Source organism: Fundulus heteroclitus, chromosome 3, assembly GCF_011125445.2.
Source record: "Fundulus heteroclitus isolate FHET01 chromosome 3, MU-UCD_Fhet_4.1, whole genome shotgun sequence".
Lineage (NCBI taxonomy): Eukaryota > Metazoa > Chordata > Actinopteri > Cyprinodontiformes > Fundulidae > Fundulus > Fundulus heteroclitus.
Genome location: NC_046363.1, coordinates 33,930,494 through 33,950,131, shown reverse-complemented (window position 1 = coordinate 33,950,131; position 19,638 = coordinate 33,930,494). Strand labels below are relative to the sequence as shown.

General features: G+C 42.5%; 1 protein-coding gene across 4 annotated transcripts in view; it reads right to left on the bottom strand.

The window, feature by feature from the left end:
* The window catches only part of map7d1a (MAP7 domain containing 1a), a 59,358-nt gene that overhangs the window by 20,806 nt on the left and 18,914 nt on the right, over positions 1 to 19,638 (bottom strand). The window contains exons 3-9 of one of the 4 annotated variants that reach the window (XM_036135256.1): positions 13,543 to 13,611; positions 12,960 to 12,980; positions 8,386 to 8,549; positions 8,014 to 8,125; positions 5,832 to 5,936; positions 4,818 to 4,940; positions 4,597 to 4,742 (exon numbers count right to left, since the gene is read on the bottom strand). In XM_036135256.1, coding sequence (XP_035991149.1) covers positions 4,597 to 4,742; positions 4,818 to 4,940; positions 5,832 to 5,936; positions 8,014 to 8,125; positions 8,386 to 8,549; positions 12,960 to 12,980; positions 13,543 to 13,611 — 740 coding nt within the window. The remainder of the gene's footprint in view (positions 1 to 4,596; positions 4,743 to 4,817; positions 4,941 to 5,831; positions 5,937 to 8,013; positions 8,126 to 8,385; positions 8,550 to 12,959; positions 12,981 to 13,542; positions 13,612 to 19,638) is intronic. The other 3 variants (XM_036135259.1, XM_036135258.1, XM_036135260.1) reach the window with 3 other exon arrangements.

Below are 19,638 nucleotides of genomic sequence, written 5' to 3'. Positions count from 1 at the left end.
GGAACGGGCGTACTTAACGCCAAAGGGAAGGAACGGGCGTACTTAACGCCAAAGGGAAGGAACGGGCGTACTTAACGCCAAAGGGAAGGAACGGGCGTACTTAACGCCAAAGGGAAGGAACGGGCGTACTTAACGCCAAAGGGAAGGAACGGGCGTACTTAACGCCAAAGGGAAGGAACGGGCGTACTTAACGCCAAAGGGAAGGAACGGGCGTAAACCTGCCGGGGCGTGAGGAAAAACGCCGGGGCTGGGGAAGAGAACGTCGGGATATGACGGAAGCAGGAACATCTAAAACGCCTAGGAACAAGAACGGAGGGCGTACTTACACGCCGGGGAACCGAAAACAGAGGGCGTCCTAACACGCCGGGGAACCGAAAACAGAGGGCGTCCTAACACGCCGGGGAACCGAAAACAGAGGGCGTCCTAACACGCCGGGGAACCGAAAACAGAGGGCGTCCTAACACGCCGGGGAATCGAGAACAGAGCGCGTCTAAGCATGTCGGGAACACTAAATCTAAACGCTAGAAATCTAAACACCAGGGAACCAGGAACAAAGGGCATCCTAATACGCCAGGAGACAAAGGGCGTTCTAACACGCCAGAAAAACACGAAATCTACAGGGGTCAGAGGGCGTCCTAACACGCCAGGAAACAAAAATACCAGGAACTAAGGGCGTCTAAATTCCGGAGAATGGAGAGCGTCAAACACGCCAGGGGACTAAGAGCTAGGGGGCCAAAACAAAACTAAGAAGCGCTGGGACCTAAAGAGCGCTGGGAAACTACAGATCTAAACCAAAAACTAGAAAACCAGGCATGAACTAACCTATAGAACAAAACCAGAAGAACTAGGGTAGGGATAACAAAAGAAAAACCGAAGCAAAAAACTAGAAAATCAAAATGAAACAAAAAAAACTAGGAAAAAGATCAAGACATTCAAGAAAAACTATAAAACTAATGCAAAACCAAAACAAAATACTAAGCAGAACTATGAGACTAAGGCTAAACTAGAAATTAAGGCAAAACAAGAAAACTAGAACATGAATAAGTAAACTAACGAGAAAACCAGAGAACTAAGGCTATAAATGAGGAAACAAAGCAAAGCTTGGAAACTAAGGCAAAACCTAGAATCCTAAAACGGAGCAGGAAAAACAAAAGTAAAACAGAGACTAAGAACTCTAAGAAAACAAGAACCCCTAAATAACTCTAAAACCCCAAAAATCCTAAGTAAATCAAAAACTGGAATCGAGCCCAAAAAATAACAGAAGGCACTGGCCTTAAGGGCTCAGGCAAGAACGGCTGCTAAGCAAAAAAGAAAAAGTCTTCGTGGAGGTCGTCCTGGACGAGGCAGGCGGCGGAGCAGCATCGCCCGACTAAACCCTCGAGGAGGGCGGCCCCGACAAGGCAAAGTCAAGCGGCCCGGAGACCGCAGTCGGCGGCTCCGGCCGAACAGGAAAGTCAGAGACGGGCGCCGTGGTGGACGGCCCCGACGAGGCAGAGTCGAGCGGCTCGAAGTTCGCAGTCTGCGGCTCCGGCCAAACAGAGAAGTCAGAGGCGGGCGCCGTGGTGGACGGCCCCGACGAGGCAGAGTCGAGCGGCTCGGAGTCCGCAGTCGGCGGCTCCGGCCAAACAGAGAAGTCAGAGGCAGGGCCAAGCTACCGGTCTCGGCGGAAACCGTGGGTGGAGGCAGGTCCTCCTGCACCTCCTCACGAGGCTTGGGCGGAGGCAGGTCCTCCTGGACCTCCTCACGAGGCTTGGGCGGAGGCAGGTCCTCCTGGACCTCCTCACGAGGCTTGGGCGGAGGCAGGTCCTCCTGGACCTCCTCACGAGGCTTGGGCGGAGGCAGGTCCTCCTGGACCTCCTCACGAGGCTTGGGCGGAGGCAGGTCCTCCTGGACCTCCTCACGAGGCTTGGACAGAGGCAAAGCGGCTCCCTCGGAGGCCTCGGGCTGAGGCAAAGCGGCTCCCTCGGAGGCCTCGGGCTGAGGCAAAGCGGCTCCCTCGGAGGCCTCGGGCTGAGGCAAAGCGGCTCCCTCGGAGGCCTCGGGCTGAGGCAAAGCGGCTCCCTCGGAGGCCTCGGGCTGAGGCAAAGCGGCTCCCTCGGAGACCTCGGGCTCATCCTCGTCGGCCGGTGGATCTATTTTCTTGGCGGCCGGCAGAGCGGAGCCTTCAGTGGTCGGCAGAGCAGATCCTTCGGCGGCCGGCAGAGCGGAGCTTACTGGTGGAGGCGGAACCCTCTCCTCGGCTACTTCAGGCAGTGACAGGCAACAGGCTTCAGAAAGCGGCGCCGGGCTACAGGCTTCAGAGAGCGGCGCCGGGCTACAGGCTTCAGAGAGCGGCGCCGGGCTACAGGCTTCAGAGAGCGGCGCCGGGCTACAGGCTTCAGAGAGCGGCGCCGGGCTACAGGCTTCAGAGAGCGGCGCCGGGCTACAGGCTTCAGAGAGCGGCGCCGGGCTACAGGCTTCAGCGGACGCCGAGGTTGGAGGCGGATCCTCCTCTTTAGCCTTGACGGACCCTCCGCGCCGGTGGTTCTGCTGTCTTCGCCGGGAGGGGACAGATGAGGAATCTGGGGCAATCTCGGGGGTGGCAGCTGGCCAGCAGGGCAGAAGGTCGTCTCGGTCACCGTAGTAGAACTCCCACAGCTGGCTCTCCTTGATGCGTGGGGCTCTGCTAGGTGGAATGATGAGCCTCACTCGAGGGGCCAGCTGCGAGTCATGGAGGTGATGACCGAGACGACGAGAGGCTGAGCGGCTTCTCTCACTGGGCTCCGGGGTAGCTGTAACAACGCCCACGTGAACCACGGGGGAAGTGGAGTCGACCCGGATCGGTGGCGCAGGGTCCCGGGCAGAAGCCATCTTGGCGTACCTCTCCCTCATCTGGCGTTCGCACATCTCCAGATATGCGAGGATGTCCGGGTCGTCAACTCCTGCAGGTAAGCCCCGCATGGCGCCTGAGTTCACCCTTTGACTGGGCCGTACTGTCAAGGTTTTGTTTACTGATGAACTCAGGACGCACACACGGGACTAAAAGTTTGAGTCTTTATTGAAGGAAGTATGCTGGGTGGTGAATGATGAAGACCGGAGGTTCAGGACTGCAGAAGGTCAGGGATGAATGTGATGGCAGGAGCTGACGGCCCGGAGACAGAGAGTCCACACTTGCAAGGTGCTGCTCGGCTAGCAGGCCTCAAAGCACTCAGGTTAGCCGTTCATTGGAGACACCAGGGCACAGAGCTGAGCTTCACCAGGGCGGCTAGTCAGGTTAGCAGAACTTGAGAGACACCAGGGCACAGAGCTGAGCTTCTCCAGTGCGGCTAGTCAGGTTAGCAGAACTTGAGAGACACCAGGGCACAGAGCAGAGCCTTTCCAGGATGGCTAGTCCAGTTAGCAGTTCTCTGGAGACACCAGGACACAGAGCAGAACCTCTCCAGGAACAAACAGTGAACAAACAGTCTTTAGAGTGACTGACAGGACTAACCTTAACAACAGGAGCAAAACAAAGCTTCCAGGGCAAAACGGGGACTGGCATGGAGAGGTGTGGAATGATGACGGCCCAGTGCTGAACTGAAGGCAGAGGGAGGTTTAAATAGAGCACTACACAGGTGGAACAAGGATCTGGCTAATTGACTGGTAAATGATAACAGGTGTGACTGACTGCTGAGGAGGTGAAGTGAAAAATGACAGAAAATAACTGATGACTGAAAACTAACAATAAAGTCAAACCTAACCCAAAAGAGATGAAAAAATGAAAATAACAGAAAAACAAAGCCAAACCAAAACTCAACCATGACACAAAGCAAATGGCTGATATTAGGAAGGAAAACAAGTTTTTCTGTTGGTTGGGTCAATATCTGATTAACTGGAGCTGCAGTGAAATTTGTTAGCAGCCAAATTCTCAACACATCCCATCAAAGAAGAGGGTAAACATGGTACCAGTAGCACAGCACTTCAGCAACATCTCCCAGATGGAAACATCGACAGCAAGAGAAAGACGGGAGTTTATTGAAGAGCTGTGTGTATCCAGTCAATGTTAGAAATAGCTTTAGATAGATATGACCTGCTGTCAGAACATTTTTTTAACTTTCTGCACTTTAATCAGACAGGGCCTCTGTGTTTAAGGTGAGGTGCAGCGTTAGTTTTCCACACTAAACAGTATTTAAATAATCACTTTCTATGACATTTATTTAGGCATAAAAAAGTAAAAGGATGCTGAGTTTTTCCGTCCACTTTACTATTATGAACTAGTTTGTCGGTTTACCACAGTAATGAGCCAAAATCGTCAAGTTGAAAGTAGAAAGGGGTCATAACTTTTTTATTCCTAATTAAAAAACACAAAATGATTGTCTTTCTATCTGCTCAGCAATAAATTAAGTATGCAATATTTTAATAAAACAAAGTAGAAAATAACTAAATACTGTGGGTCCAAAAAAAAAAGTCAGACTTTCGCCTTAAAAGAAAGATGTACAGTTTCCAACCTTTGTGGCAAATCTTTTCTATTCTGCTGGTCTAGAAAATGTATTTAGCGTATTTGCAGCAACAAAAATGAGAACACCTCGCTGCGTTCAGCCATGTCTAATGAACCGGTGTTGGTTGCCTTTAACATACGGGTGTGGAGCTTCGTCTGTGCTGCCGCTGAGTGATGTCCGGCGTGCTCGACGTCACCCTCCAGCGGTCAGAGCAGCGGTGGTGGGGCTGGTGGGCGCACAGGGTGAGGGGGCTGGCTGAGGCCGAACGAGGGCATAGAGGAGAGTCTGTGGATGAAACATAATCAGTAAAAGCTCCTAAACCTTTGCGCCGTCTGCACGGTCTGACGAAACGCAACTCACGGCCATCTTTTCCATTGCTCAAGACACTAGCGGCGCTGCGGCTGCGGGCGAGGAAAGACAGGGTGGGCGTCATCAGCCGGTCAACGATGCTGCTTTCCCATGGAGTCAGCGCGAGGCTTCGATCTGCGGGTAAGAAAATAAAATGTGAAACGATTCAAATTGAGCCTCAGAACCATGCCTGTCGTTACCCCAATGGAACAAAGCACCAAAGAAAGTGTTGCCACACATGTAACAAAGAGTCTGCAGGAAAAACCATTTAAAGACAAACATAAGAAAAAATAAAAAAAAACACCAGTCCGTGTCATTACCTTAAAATCTGACACCCATTATTGTATTTGCCATAGGATAATATTCTACATTTATTCCTAATGCTTCGCTGTGGTTCATGCACAAACAAGTTGTTTGACAATAACCCTTCTGGGAAGATGAACAAATCCTAGTTAAAAAAAAAAAAATCCTGTAACAGAGCTTCTACTTTTTTTTTTTTTACTCCCCATCTTCTTAAATAACAGCAGAGTTTGTTTTATACATACAAAGAATTGTGCTTTGTTTATTCCACTTTGTTTATATGTCATTAGTAAATCACATACCTAAGATATCCCTAAACTAGTGGTTTATGATAACACAAAAAGGACCAGTAAGGACAGCGCAAAAGCCAACTGGAATGCAATGATCATCACCAGACAACGAAAGACCCAAAAAGGACAGTGAAAACAAAAATCCCATAATAAATCATAATCCCATAATAAAATGTAAACATGCAGGGCATTTTAAAGAAAGAAAAAACAACAACACCGGAGAGTAAAAATAAAAATGTGGTTCTGAAGGATGGAATGGATCAACTGTCAATCATCAAGGTCAGGAGAGGTGCTGAAATTAAAGACAGTGGAAGGGAGCAACTGAGGAAAAAAAAAAAAAAAGGACAACGATGGAAGGACTCGTGGGTGTCGGCAGCGGCTGAATGATGGACAGATTTTTAAAAAAAGGCGCGGGGCGTTCCAGATGTTGCCTTACTTCTGCTGGGGGAGTTCCAGAGTGTGGCCGAGGACTTGGAGAGTCGCTTGTTTATAACAGAGTCCACATGTTTGGGCAGGTTGACCGCAGAGACAGAGCATCTGCCTAAGGAGCCAAAAGAGCGCCACACAGATGTTCACAGAGGTCACATGGGTGAGAAGAACAGAGAGCGGAGCCAGTGCCGCGTCATGAGTTATGCTAGGACACTTTGCTCTTTGAAGGAGAAGCTGCATTGTTCTTAATTTATTCATTTCCTCTTTATTTAAAACAGGTAAACGGTATTGAGACAGGAGGTCACGTTTTCAAGAGCAACCCGTTTTAAATGCATCCACAATTTGTTAAAACAGACAATACTCAGTACATTTAACACAACTCTAACCAAATTATTCAGCTCAACATGAAGACGGCAGCAACAAAAAAAATGAACTTCAGAGATGCTTTCTCCTCATTATCCTTTCAATATGTTTAAAACCCATCAATGAGGTCAGGCTGCATAGCTTTATGTTCCAAGTAAAAGAAACAAGAAAATGCCTCTTTCGTAGGTTCTGTGCATACCGAAGGAACTCTGAATGTGCTGAAAGACTGTAGTTGCTCCATTTATGTGACAGACAGCAAGTTAGATACGCCGAACAATTTATAAATGAATTAATGTAGGTGAAATCTGACAGTAAAGCTAAAGTTTCTGCTAATATCCATGAACAGAAGCATGTTTAAAAAAAATTAAAAATCAGATGCACCAAAACAATAAATAAATAAAAATCAGCTAGTGATCAGACCTGTTAGATTTTTTTTCTTGACCCACCTTGATCAGTCAAATGTTAACTCAGAAATTCATAAACTTTGTGCTTCCAGGTCACAGCAACTCTGGCCTAAAAGCCGTTACTGAAAACTGAAATTTGGCTATTTTCAGGTATCAGTGAGGCGTTTAAGAACAAAGCCAGAGGAGCATAAAAGCTGTAAGAAGATGTTTAAAAAGAAAACATTTTCAGGCCACTGCTTTTCTCTAACCCGGCCAGCCAGATTGACGTGTAGCCCTCTCCGTTCTGCACATTATCAATCTGGGTCTGCTCCCATCGAATCCGTTTGGGGAAGAAGGGACAATGCAGCAGAACTCTTAGTGCTGATTGAACAAATCGACACCTAGTGCCCGCCTACCAAAGGTTGGTTTTAGCCAATCATGGTGTCAATGAGAAACCACAACAAGTTACCCTGGCCACGGCACGGCATTGTGGATTCTAACAGAACAGATGTGATAGCAGCAGCAACGCGCGCGTCCTCCTGCGCCACCACGTTTATTGTGGTTCGGCTGTGGTCCCACCTGTATGTCCCGCCTTAAACCATAATGCCGCAACATGATTGTCCCGAACAGTTTCTGGTTCGGTCCCAAACGGTTGATGCCGCACAAGATGGATTCTCGTGTGTTTGTGAACGCACAAATACAGCAAGAATTCAGCTTGCAGGCAAGGTTAACATAAGTTTTATTTGTTTCAACGTCTTAAAGTCATGAAGCATGCAGGATAAAGACATTTTTAGCAGCATTTTGGAAATCCCACAGGTAAAGGTTTACCTTCTGTAAAAAAAATACACACAGATGGCCATTCACATTTACTAAAGCTAATGAGGCATATATATTTTTTTCTGTGTTTGAATAGTAAAACCATGTTAAACTAGCAAAAAAGTAAACCTTCTGTTACTTTATTCAACAATGAACAAAGTTAACATTTTCTGACAATTTGATTTAATTAATAGGTTTTAGTATTCTTACAACTGTGGCAATAAAACTGCCAACAGTGTATTAATATTGTCTTAATATGGTCAAATATAAACCTTAAAGGTTTATATTTGTGAGATTATTAAAGTTATTATTAAGCTATAAACAAAAATGTGTTAAACAAGTTTAAACTTTCTGTGCACTACAGAGTAAATTCATATTTTGATCTAAACTCTTGTCATAAGTACTGGATGTGGATAAATATGCAGATTTCAGTTCACAGTCATGGAAAGCTGTAATTAGGAGGGGGGGAAAAAATCATCAGTAATCAGAATCTGTAGCCAATATATTTAACTAAACATTTTTCTTGGTTTTCGATCAACAACCCTGTAGAAACCCGTTCCTATAATTGATTTTGATCTCATGAAGTGTGAATTATAACATTAATTGAGAAGTACTGCGTGTACTTACTCTCTTTCTGGCTGGAGTTCGGCGACCCCGTGCCGACCCATGAGCATCTCTGCTGGCGGATTTCTGCCCACGTCTTCTTAGTCGATCTGTGGATTGCTGCCTCGTAGCGTTCCTGGGAAACATTCATGGAAAGGTGCAAGCTCTTAGAAATTAATTTACCGGACGTCGGTCAGCTGGACAGCCTGGATTCAAGCAACATATCATATTCACGTGTGTCTGAGCACAAATAAATCCCTGCATCTGCAGCTGACCCACTTTATGCACCATTACAGCAAAAACCAGGCATCGACTTTTCACCTTCCTCACTGACACATCCCTTTGGTAAATGTTTGGATTTGAACAGACGAGGCTTTTGTTTCCAGCCACACATACTTTGTTCTTCTCCAGTTTCTGTTTCTGCCTCTCTTCCAGGGCGGCGCGACGTTTCTCGGCTTTGATCCGCTGCTCCTCCAGCTTCCTGCGACGCTCCTCCAGCTGCTGCTCCCTCAGCTGCCGCGCCTTCTCCTCCTTCTCCAGCCACTGGTTCTTTTTGGCAGCTGCAACCAGACAGAGGACATGTTCAGGAGAGGAAGACTCTTTAAAAAAGAAAAAAAAAAGGTTACCCGTTCCTCACTTCTGTCCTGTCAGAAAACTGTTCTTTTGGCTTTTGTTTTATAACATTTTAAAACTGCAAAAAGAAAAAAAAAGTCCTGGACAAATTGAAGAGTCTTCAACAGATTTTACATTGGATCCAAGAAATAAATTTCCTAAATTCGGTGCCTTGTTTCCTTCACATCTGCAGCTCGACTTAAATTGTTAGATCTGTGAGGCTTAATCCGTTAGTTTGGTCAAAAACATTTAAATCTTCAAACTTTTTTCCACAGAGTGCCGCATAATGGAAAGTCAGGCCAACACAAATGCTTCAGAGGTGACACTTTTATAGCTTGGTAATCCGTTTAAGTATCACTGAAGCCATACTTTGATATGGAAATCATCTCTTTGTTGCTGAGCATTTTAAAAAGGGCACCGAGAAGCCTTTTACAGACCTCTTTCCGGTGTAAACAGATCAGCGTTTTCTGTTAAGCCACTCAGGAAAAACCTGTGAAGAATCTGCTGCCCCTTATTCCTCTTAATACAACAGAGAGGTGCTGGTTGTTGTTTTCGGGAGACTGTGATGAATAACTGAAGAGACGCTGCGGAGGCTAGTGGGTTTGGAATTTATTGGAAGGCCCACAGTTTGTCTTTCATGTGAGAACGAAACAAAAAGCTGAGTTATGCCCGGGCCCTTGCTTGCCAGCGCTGTGCAGCAGAAGAAAATGACTGCGGCAGTGCAGACCTGTTTATTGCAGCTTGATATTCAAGACGGGAGCTCTTCCTCACAGTGCAGAAAAACTGTCGCTAAGAATGGTCCTAAAACGCCCCATAATATTCCAGACATGCTCATATGAATTATAATTTAAACACTTAGCGCTTCTCTCATCACTGTGGACACACATTTGTGGCACAAGCGGCCTTTATTCCAAAGTGGGCAGACAGGAAATGGGGTTGAGAGAGCGATGGAAGACATGCAGCAAAGGCCCAAAGACTAATGCCTCTGTATATGGATTGTACCCAGTAATGCACTTTTAAATAAAATAAACTTAAATTTGACAAAATTAATTGCCAGTGGATTACAAGTAAATCTACTAAATAAAAAGGTGCGAAATCTGATTTGAATCATGCATTTCATTTCCTTTTGCAATACAAATAATAACCATGGTTGCAAGAAGAGCTGAGCTGCGAATCAGCTGAAGTCTTTAGCCATAGACGTCACCTAAATTTAGTCTGATAGCAGCTAAGTGCTATTGATATTTAGCCATTTGCATTCTGGGGCTTTAAATTTTAAACAGATCTGAAAATGCAAGCTGGTGCATCCAGTACTCACTCTCGACAGAAATCAACATTGATTTAGACTTCAGTAAGGTCATTAAAAAAATTAAAATCACCAGAGAGGAGCTTCGACCTGGAACATGAAATATTTATATCTGCCCAGAAAACAGTTCAATATGTAAGATGATGTGTAAAAATGGAGTATAATTTTTTTTTATATATTTTCTACTTTTATCAGACAACTGATCTAAGCATAATGACCAATAAAAGTAGAAAAGTGAATCAGTTTTGAAGTTTGTCAAGTTTATATCCTCAGAATACTTCTATTAAATATCGATAGGCTTCCTCCTAAAATCAGATTACTTAAAGATTACAGATTACAATATCTCTTGCTATGCCAAAACGGATGATACACAATTTGGTGACCTAGGTCAGTATATGACCTCAGTCTCCTGCAGTTACGAACTGTGTTCATGATATTAATGACGGCGAAGGAGAATTTCATACAGAGTCAGAGATCAATAATCAATAATCGACTCAATAACCTTAAAAATCAGAGAGCTAAACGTAGCCATGGACATTTAATCAAACACTAAAAGTCTACTAAACCAGGTACTACATTCTTAAAATGATTAGCAGCTTAAAAAAACAAGAAAGATTGGTGGATGTTTAAATTTTGATTAGGTTTGATGGTTGTACTGGTAATCTTCACAATGTGCAAAAACGGTCTCCATCAGAACAGAAAACATTGCTTTCTGCAGCTTTCCCCTACAGGTCAAGGTTTATTTTAACGCATCATTCTGAGCACGTCTTAGCTGTTTCCTCCCATTTTGCTGTTTATTTTTACTTCACGCAAAATTTCAACATTACTCCATTGGTCTTAAAAAAATTTAAATAAATAAATACATAAATAAATACATAAATATATATATATATATATATAAATAAATCATTTGAAACCACTGGGAATTACTTTGTGTGTAAAAAAAACGTTATACAAGTAAACTTTCCTCACTGCTCGCGTTCTGTTACTAGAAGCACCAGTATCTGTGCGGAAGCACCAAAACCTCTTTTTAAGCCGACATTGTAAACACGGGCTTTGGCTGGAGGTCTTCTGTTATCCCAGTCTGACAGGGAATTAGATAAGACCCATACCATCTGGCATGCCCCTGTGATCGCCCAATTAGACCGATCCACGGCATCAACTGTGCCAAACGCATCTTACCGCATTCAGAAAGTAAGACGGATTAGACCAAAGACTATCCATTACTGAAAGTAAAACCGTAACCCATGGGAGGAAATCTACACTAGGGCTGAACGATTTTGGAAAATAATCTAATTGCGATTTTTTTTCTTAATATTGCGATTTAATGCGATTTTTCCCCCAGTTTAATTTATCATGTCTTTTTAAACATATACAAACAACAAATCAATTTGTTTCTTCACTGTGCAGATTAGTTGCTAAAACACCCACAGCATTTAAACTCAGAGCAGAAATATGATATATTTCAACCAAAATTGCAATTTTGACTTTTCTCTGCAATAACCACAAGCAACAAAAATGGCCTCTAAATAAAGATGTTTGTAAACAAGGACTATTTTAAACAAGAACTTTTAATGTTTCTATTAATCAGAATATTGTTCAAGAGAACAGCTTTTAGTTGATTTGGACATCAATCCTTGTTGAACATAAAGTGCAACCAACAAACAAGTCTATGTAATAAACTGATTGACCTGTACTTAATGCTATGTATGATTTTATAAAACAAGTAATAAAATTAGATTATCTCACTGCTGCAACTGTCTTCCCTTTCATGTGGAGGCAAACCCACTTTAAACTGACACCTAATGGACGTGTCTAATTCCCTAATTGTTACATAGACAAAAATTGCAGAGTCTGCGATTTGGAAATTGCGTTTTTTTAAATCCCGATTATATTGAAAATGTGATTAATTGTTCAGCCCTAATCTACACTGCAAAAAATTAAAACAACAAACAGCATTGTGGATTTATTTTGCACAGCCGATATAATCAACTCAACTGTGCAGCGAAATATGTTTACTCCAAATACTATATCTTGCTTTTTTTTTTTTTTTAATTGCATGTTCTGTCATATTTGGCAAAACTACCATGGTTTGCTATAATTTTACAGCCAAGCTAAAACTAGCTGCAAATGTCTGAAAAGCCTTAAATTCCTCCAGGAGGATGGTAATCAGCGGTTCTGCGGTTCTAGGCATGTTATCTTCTTGAACGGGAACAGGACAATGACCAAAGTTCACACACAGGTTATCCGTCAGCCTCTGTGCACAGCGTTAACATGATTCATGTACATTATGGAAGATGGTTAGGTGGCCAATTTGTGGCTGTATGTATGCTTTAAAATAGGATGAGGGTGTTCGCAGAGACAAGAGACTTACATTTGGTTGGGTTTGACATGTCATGAAGGATAAAAGATGACAAAAATGATTTCCAAAAAGAAAGAAGCACCATGGGGTTAAAAATGGAAGAAAAAGCCCTAGGGCTGGGCAAGACCACCAAAATATGCAACAGAGTTTCTTATAATTCACTATACTTCATATCGTATTTTCGGATCAAATGAAAAACACAAAAGTGTGTAGGCATTTAAAAAAAATAATCTGATACACTTTAGATACAAGCTGATTCTTAGTTTCCACATTAAATCAATGTAAACTGAATTTTAACTGCATGGAACAGCTTTAAATATCTGCTTTGCTACACATTCAGACTCTGCTTGTTAATTATCTGGCCTTTTAGACTGACTTTGACGTTAAATGCCCACACCTGACAAAAGGCGTTTGTGACCAAGATGCTGAAGCTCATGGAAATCAGTGAGATAATTCTAATAATTCTGAACAAAAGGCTGAGGAAAATTATATTATCCTCACAATTTAACGAAAACGCTATTTCATGTTGTCTTTATATCGTGCGGACCAATTAGATTTCTTGGTGCGTTACCCAGCTCTAGTTTATGTACAGTGAAGACTTCCAGAATAAAACTGAATGGATTAAAAAGAAGAAGAGGAAGGAGGCCATCACCACCACCACCACCACCACATAAACGCAGGTGAGTGGCTTACCTTGCAACTTGCTGAGCTCTTCTGCAGGAGGAAAGAATGAGAGAAGACAGGAGCAACTGTCAATCATGCAAAGCAGTGCACGGCCAGAGTGGAGCCGGGTGATAAAACGTGTCAGCCATGTGTTCAACAAGCTACATTTTTAATTCCAGCTAAATAAAAAAAAGAGCTGCGTCTTTCCACCAGACTGTGGAACCTTCAGTTGTAACGAATAAAGAGGATCTGTGTGCTTTTGTTGCCCCCACCCACCCATCATGCACGTATGTGACTGTGAAAAATATTTTTACCCAACCTAAAATGTGACACAGACAGTCGGGTGAGGAGTTGAGCAACAATCTCAGCAATTCCTGCTCACATGAAACATGCAGATAAACTGATGGCCACTTGTAAAACAGATAGACTTTGATCTTTTTCGTTCCTGCAGGAAGTCCAGCCGGCTCTTACCTTCCCTCTAGGTGTCTGTGAAACGTGTGCAGGTCATCTGCAGCCAGCCCAGTGCAGAGGTGACGAGCTGCAACACGTTCCACCCCAACGCCAGGGGGAGCTCTCACCACACAGAACGTGCTCATGTAATGTTTCCACTCACCGAGGTACCTGGCCTTCTCCTCCCGGCGCTCTTTAGCAAGCTTCTGTCTCTCCTCCGACTTCGACACATCTGGGATAAGAACGATTTAACAGAAAGAGAAGGGGGTGTGAAGGACTGGTATGAGCCTGCATGTCCAGTTTACTCAGGATTAATAGAACTGCTTTTATCTTTTTTATACACTATGCCTTATAACGACATTCAAACCCTTTAAACCATGTTTTTTTTTCTAATTTCATCATATCAAAACCCTCAATTCAACATACTTTGGGAGATATAATGTAATAGATCAACACTAAGTCATGTGTCATTGTGAAGAGGAAGAAAAAGGATACACAAGCTTCAAAAAACATTTTATTCCCTCTTTTCCCATCTGACTTCTAAAATAAAATAATGTGCAGTGTCCCGGTCGTGGAAAATGCAAACATGACTTCTTATGGCTTTCTTTAAACAATGACCTTCTTACTGCTCTTCCATACGGGCCAGAGTGGTTCCTCTCTGACTCGAATGCTCTCCCTGCCACGTCCCAGTAGGTTTTATGTTGCGCCACACTGCATGAACACATGTGAGATGTTTACAGGGCAGCGCTTGGCATGTTTTACGTTTATTCCAGTCCTCCTACAAATGCTTCCTAAACTTTTGCCTGACTTATCGGATGTCTTCTTTAGTCATGAAGTTGCGGTGTGTTCATCAACAACAAGACTTCTGAAGGCAGCTAGTTGGTTGAGCTGTATCTGGGTAATACATACACGTTATACTTTTCAGATCTGTACTTGTAAAAACTAAAGAAAAGGAACAGCATGCTGCCACCTCAAATTATGTACCACTTTCGGCTGGTTTATGACAAAGAATCCCATTAAAATACACCGGGATTGGACGTTTTAAATTGATAAAATGTGACAAAGTTAAATGGTGATGAATGCTATTGCAAGGCACCTCTAGCTAACAGCTGTAAGTCAAAGGCTCACCTCTAATAATCAAACTAGCAAGCCAAGCACAAAGTAGCCAAAAAAATTTTAAACTACATTGCCATTATTTGCTTTGTCAAGAAAATACAAAATTAATTTAACTCTGCAGAGGTCATTTACATTAGAGCTGGACCTTAATTCAACAATATATATTGATCGATAGAAGTATATTGATGATAGAAAACAAAAAGGTCAATAACAAGTTCAATAGAATAAAAGTTTTCCTTCCTTTTACATTCTAGCCTATCATGTAGGTTAATATTACAGTCATTACATCCTCCCAACCAATCACAAACGCAGACCCAGGAACCAAGCTCCGCCCCCTTCAAAGAGTTCAGAGAGCATGCCTTATTTTTCCTTTTTAAACACTTGCAGTTTTGGTAAAAAGTTGGTTGAATAAAGGGTTGAGTTTGAATTCAGTGTTTGTCTGTTCTTTATCTAAAAATAGGTTGCTAAGCAACAGCATAAAATTATCTATATGCTTTTTTTTTGCTATATCATCCAGCCCTAATTTATATTGTACAGTATCTATCAAATACTCACTACATTTAAATCCTATGAGGATTGACCGTGGCGAAAACAATGAGTCTGATTAACACAAACACGTTTTCACTGCATCTCAGCAATCAAAGCCTACATGCCTCAACAAGGAAATGCATGAAGGCAACGGGCAATACACCACAAACAGGGATGCTTTATTTAAGCACTGAAAGTAATCATTTTAAATATGTTTTGCTGCTATGAGGAAAAATGCACATCTTTCAAACAAATGGTGCAGAATAGGCGGTCTCCTGTCTAGAAGATCTGCAGGAGGAGAAAAGAACAGCAAATCCATGTCACCTCGATGTGGGGTGGGTGTTTGAATTGAATATTTAATGCCTGAAGGAGGACACTCGGATCTCAGACGTATCCTCGCATAAAACTCCAAACACCTCAGAGGAGGCGCTCGGTTGGAGGCGACAGGGGATAAAAGCAACACAAGACACAGAACTATTGCAAGAATGCCAACCACAAACTGAGGCGAGTCTTCCAGAGAAAAACTGCTGCCATTCTAACTAATCACAACCACACTTTCCAGGTGTTTATCCAGTAACAACATTTGAACAGCTCACGCAGAACCTAGCTAAAACGTCAACGGCAGTTTCGGTTTAATTTATCAGGTATTTCAAAAGATCAGAGAATAAAGCAAGAATAGCTTTGCTAACCGTATTAATGACTGGACTAACGCTACTCAACCAGATTCCACAGTATTCCCCAAAACTTTCCAGGGTTTTCAGTCAATTTTGATGCAATTATTAAAAACAGAAATACTAAAAACTACAGAGTGGAGTGAAGGAGGAATGGAGAAAGACAACTTTGTCAGATAGACTGACAAAACAAATGAACTGAGGGATGAGCGAATGAATGGATGGAAGGACAGATGAAAAGATAGTTGGATGAGGCACAAATAATGGAAACGCTGTCAAATGAATGGGAAAAAAAACAGCTGGACAAATATTTGAATCGGCTGACCGACAAAAAAGTTCAACAGAAAGTGGACCGACAGAAAAAGACGAACAGAAGAACCCTGGAAACCTTCATCATCGCTGCTTTTACACTCTGTTTTAAGGACACTGTAAATCTGTCAGAATTGGAGAGTTCGTTCCAAAATCTCTCATTTTACAATTCAATCCCCAACATAAAAATATAGGTCACCTATTTTCCAACTTAATGAGGTCATCCGAAATCTCCCGTTCCAAAAAAACAAAAAAAAGCAATATAAAATCTGAAAGCATATTACATTATAGGCAAATGTGAGGACTGTAACCAACATGGCCCCGTTGGGAAACAGAAGCACAGATGGCTTTCTTGACCTGGTTTGAGTCTTGATGCCGCATCATCTCTCTCCGTCTTAATAGCCCAGATGCCCGGCATCATCGAGGTGGGAACTCCTCTAACAGGGGGAGGTAAGAATCTTGAATCATGAAATACAGAAGCCGTCAGCTCTGCAGCCTCCCGACAGAGCAACCGTTGACCCACTTTGATATTTATAGCGAGATGGAAAGTCCATGTGTCGCGTGATGTGGTGCAGTTTGCACCTCACAGACACTTTAATCATAACAATCCTAAGCGCACAGCGGCAGAGACAAGAACAGACGGCCAATAAAACACGGCGCAGTGCAGCGTGTGGGTTTTTAAATTGCACATACATGTGCTCTTCCAAAAATGAAAGCTGAATTTCTTTCATTGTGATTTTTTTTTTTTTTTTTAGCCACTGACTTCCAACACTCCCGTAGGATGTCATAAAATTAGACGTACGGCGTTAAAAGAGCTTTAATGTTAGAAAACTATAGGAAAATGCTCTAAAATATATTCAAACAATAGACAGGCGGCAGCTACTGGCAGCCCTATCCTTTTATAGCACTAATTATCGGGTCACAAAGAGCTTTCATTTCCAGAGAGTGCAAGGTCCAAACCTCCAAGTTCCTTTTCATAGTTATTCAGTAAAGCCTATTTCATTGAAGGATCAAAAAGGATCAAAAGACTAGTGGGCCACTTTTGAAATCCGGAGACTGAAGACTCTCAGATTTCAATAAATTAGGCCAGACTTGTCCTAAAAAAAACAAAAACAAAAAAAGTATTAAAAGAATTGTAAGCAATGAAAAAGATGGAGCAATAGACCAAGCACTCCTACTTCAAGCTTTGAAGCATTGAAACCTACATTTTAGTGGATGAAGTGGAAGAAGAAAAAAAGAGAGACTAAAGAGGTTTTCACTCCAGAAACCTAGGAACCTGCTCCTAAGGGTTTGAATTCAGGTGGTGCCATTGAGGAAACATCTCCGCTGCAGCTGCCACGTCAAACTAAACCGCCCTCGTGGCATTACTCACTGACATGGGACTCCTCATCCCACACACGATTATAGATGAAGTACACGTCTTCTTCCGGTATTCACCGTCCACTTCAAAACAAAGCATATTTGTTCATATCGTAAAGATACTTTGTTTAGTATGCCGATTTAACCTGAAAACGTTGAGCCACTTGAATCTCGGATAACGTTACGTTTAGAGATTGTTCCGCCAGCTGAGAAGCAGCTGCAGCCAATTTATTGGATTCTCTTTTATGTCTGAAAGCCTGTGGTCACTGTTGCTCTGAGAATGCCTCAAGAGAGCTGACCAAACTCTAGCAGAGTGCAGGAATAAGTGCATGGTAAGGTTGTCGAAATAATCGATACCGCAATATAGTTGTTGGCTAAAAAAAAATTAAAAATTATTATTCAAAGATACTCGTTGGCGTCGAAATCTATATAAACTGACCCATTTGTATCAAAACAGTAACACTTCTGACCGCAGGGCTGCGATTACAGACACTCAGCCCCTCGGCTCCCTGCAGCAGCCTCACCTGACCATTTTCATCATCCATTGCTAGAAATTTAAACTCAAACACGTCGAGTAAAGCCAGGGCAAAATACATGCAACCCTCTTTATTGACAAGATAAATACAGAAGCGTTGTTCAAAAGGAACTTTCCCTACAAGGCAAGACGGACAAGGAAACAGAAATGCTTAAAGATTCTACATGCTAAGCTAACGCTACGCCGCCGGTGTTTTAGAGCAACGTAAAAAAGTCAACAAGGCCTCTGGATCTTCAACACTGACGCAGTAAACATCCCAGACAACATAAGCTAACGCTAGCCGTTGTTAGCTGGAGGGACCCGGGCAGCTTTAATGACAGGGGTCTGTCGGTTTGTGCTCCACCATTGAGATGCGCCTCCAAGGTGCGCACACAACGCTCCCTTCTACTGCACTTCGAATCGGTGCAGGAAAACTTAATAAATAGTGAGGCAACGAAACAAACCAGTGCACTCTCTTTACTTCTCCATTTAGTTTTAAAGTTAGTAAAGGCTAACGTGAATACTTATAACAGGGTTATGGTGAAGCAAGAATGAGGCTAACAATTAGAGCAGGAAAACCGTAGGAAACCATACCCTGTTTCTGGAGTTGATCACTAAAGAAAATATTTTTGCAAAATGACCAGAAAGACACATAGGGCTGATGCGGAATATATTTGCATGGACCAGAGCCTTAATTACACTGGAAAATATTTTTAATCCCCCCCCCCCCCTCTATTTTCTATGTGTATTCAAGCACTTTTAAATCACAACCAGACTTCTTGTGATTTATTTACTGGGTCATTTATATATACACCTGCTTTTATTTTTTATTCTGTCAGTTTCAGTCCTCCTCAGATTTTTTCCCTATGTATAGGGTTTGTCTGAATTATGACATTTAAAATTAAGTTTGTCATACTGTACATAATTATCCTTTCGCAGAAATAGCCCCATGCCTTCAAAAAATGTTGCAGCGGTAGTGAATGGTATCACATATTGAGTATTTTTCTCAGTACTGTGTCGAGTTTTAAATTTCAGAATCGTGGCAACTTCAGTGAATGGATTTCAGAACACAGCCACAAGTCAAAGCAAATTCATCTCAGAGCAAATTTCAACTCAAAAACAACAGAACTCAATCTCTAGACTAACTCCTCACACAGGTTGCACTAGAGTGTGTAACTTTTACAGTAAGAGAAACTGCCATACCTTCTTCTTTACCACAACAGCACTGTATCTTTAAGCCTCCTGTTTTTTTATTTACAATTTTCCACAACTGTTGCTGAGTTTATAGAAATTGTATTAACTTTGGCCAGATTTCGGATTTCGAGGTACATTTATATTAACTTTAACCTAAATACGGTTGTTATTTTTGCTTTTTGTGCCCCTTTCAAAACTATTTTTATTAATGCACCATCTTTGCACTAGGACTATTTTGCTGCTTTTCTTAAAATTGAAGAGGACAGCCGATAATCCCTCTGCCTCAAGGAAAGTTGTGTTTTCATAAGCAAAGAGGACAATCAGCTTTAAATAATGGTCACAGTTGGGATGTCCTGTCACTAAAATTTCAAACTTGATACCGATAAGAAAAATACTCTATACTGTATAACACTGCAGCAACATTTTTGAAGGCATAGCATTATTTCTGGTTAGGAGCCAAAAATACGATTAATTAGAATATGGCAAACTTAGCTTTAACTTCCCTATTTGGGGGAACAAAACAATAAGTATGGGACAATTCATTCCTCGTTTAAAGAAATATAACAAG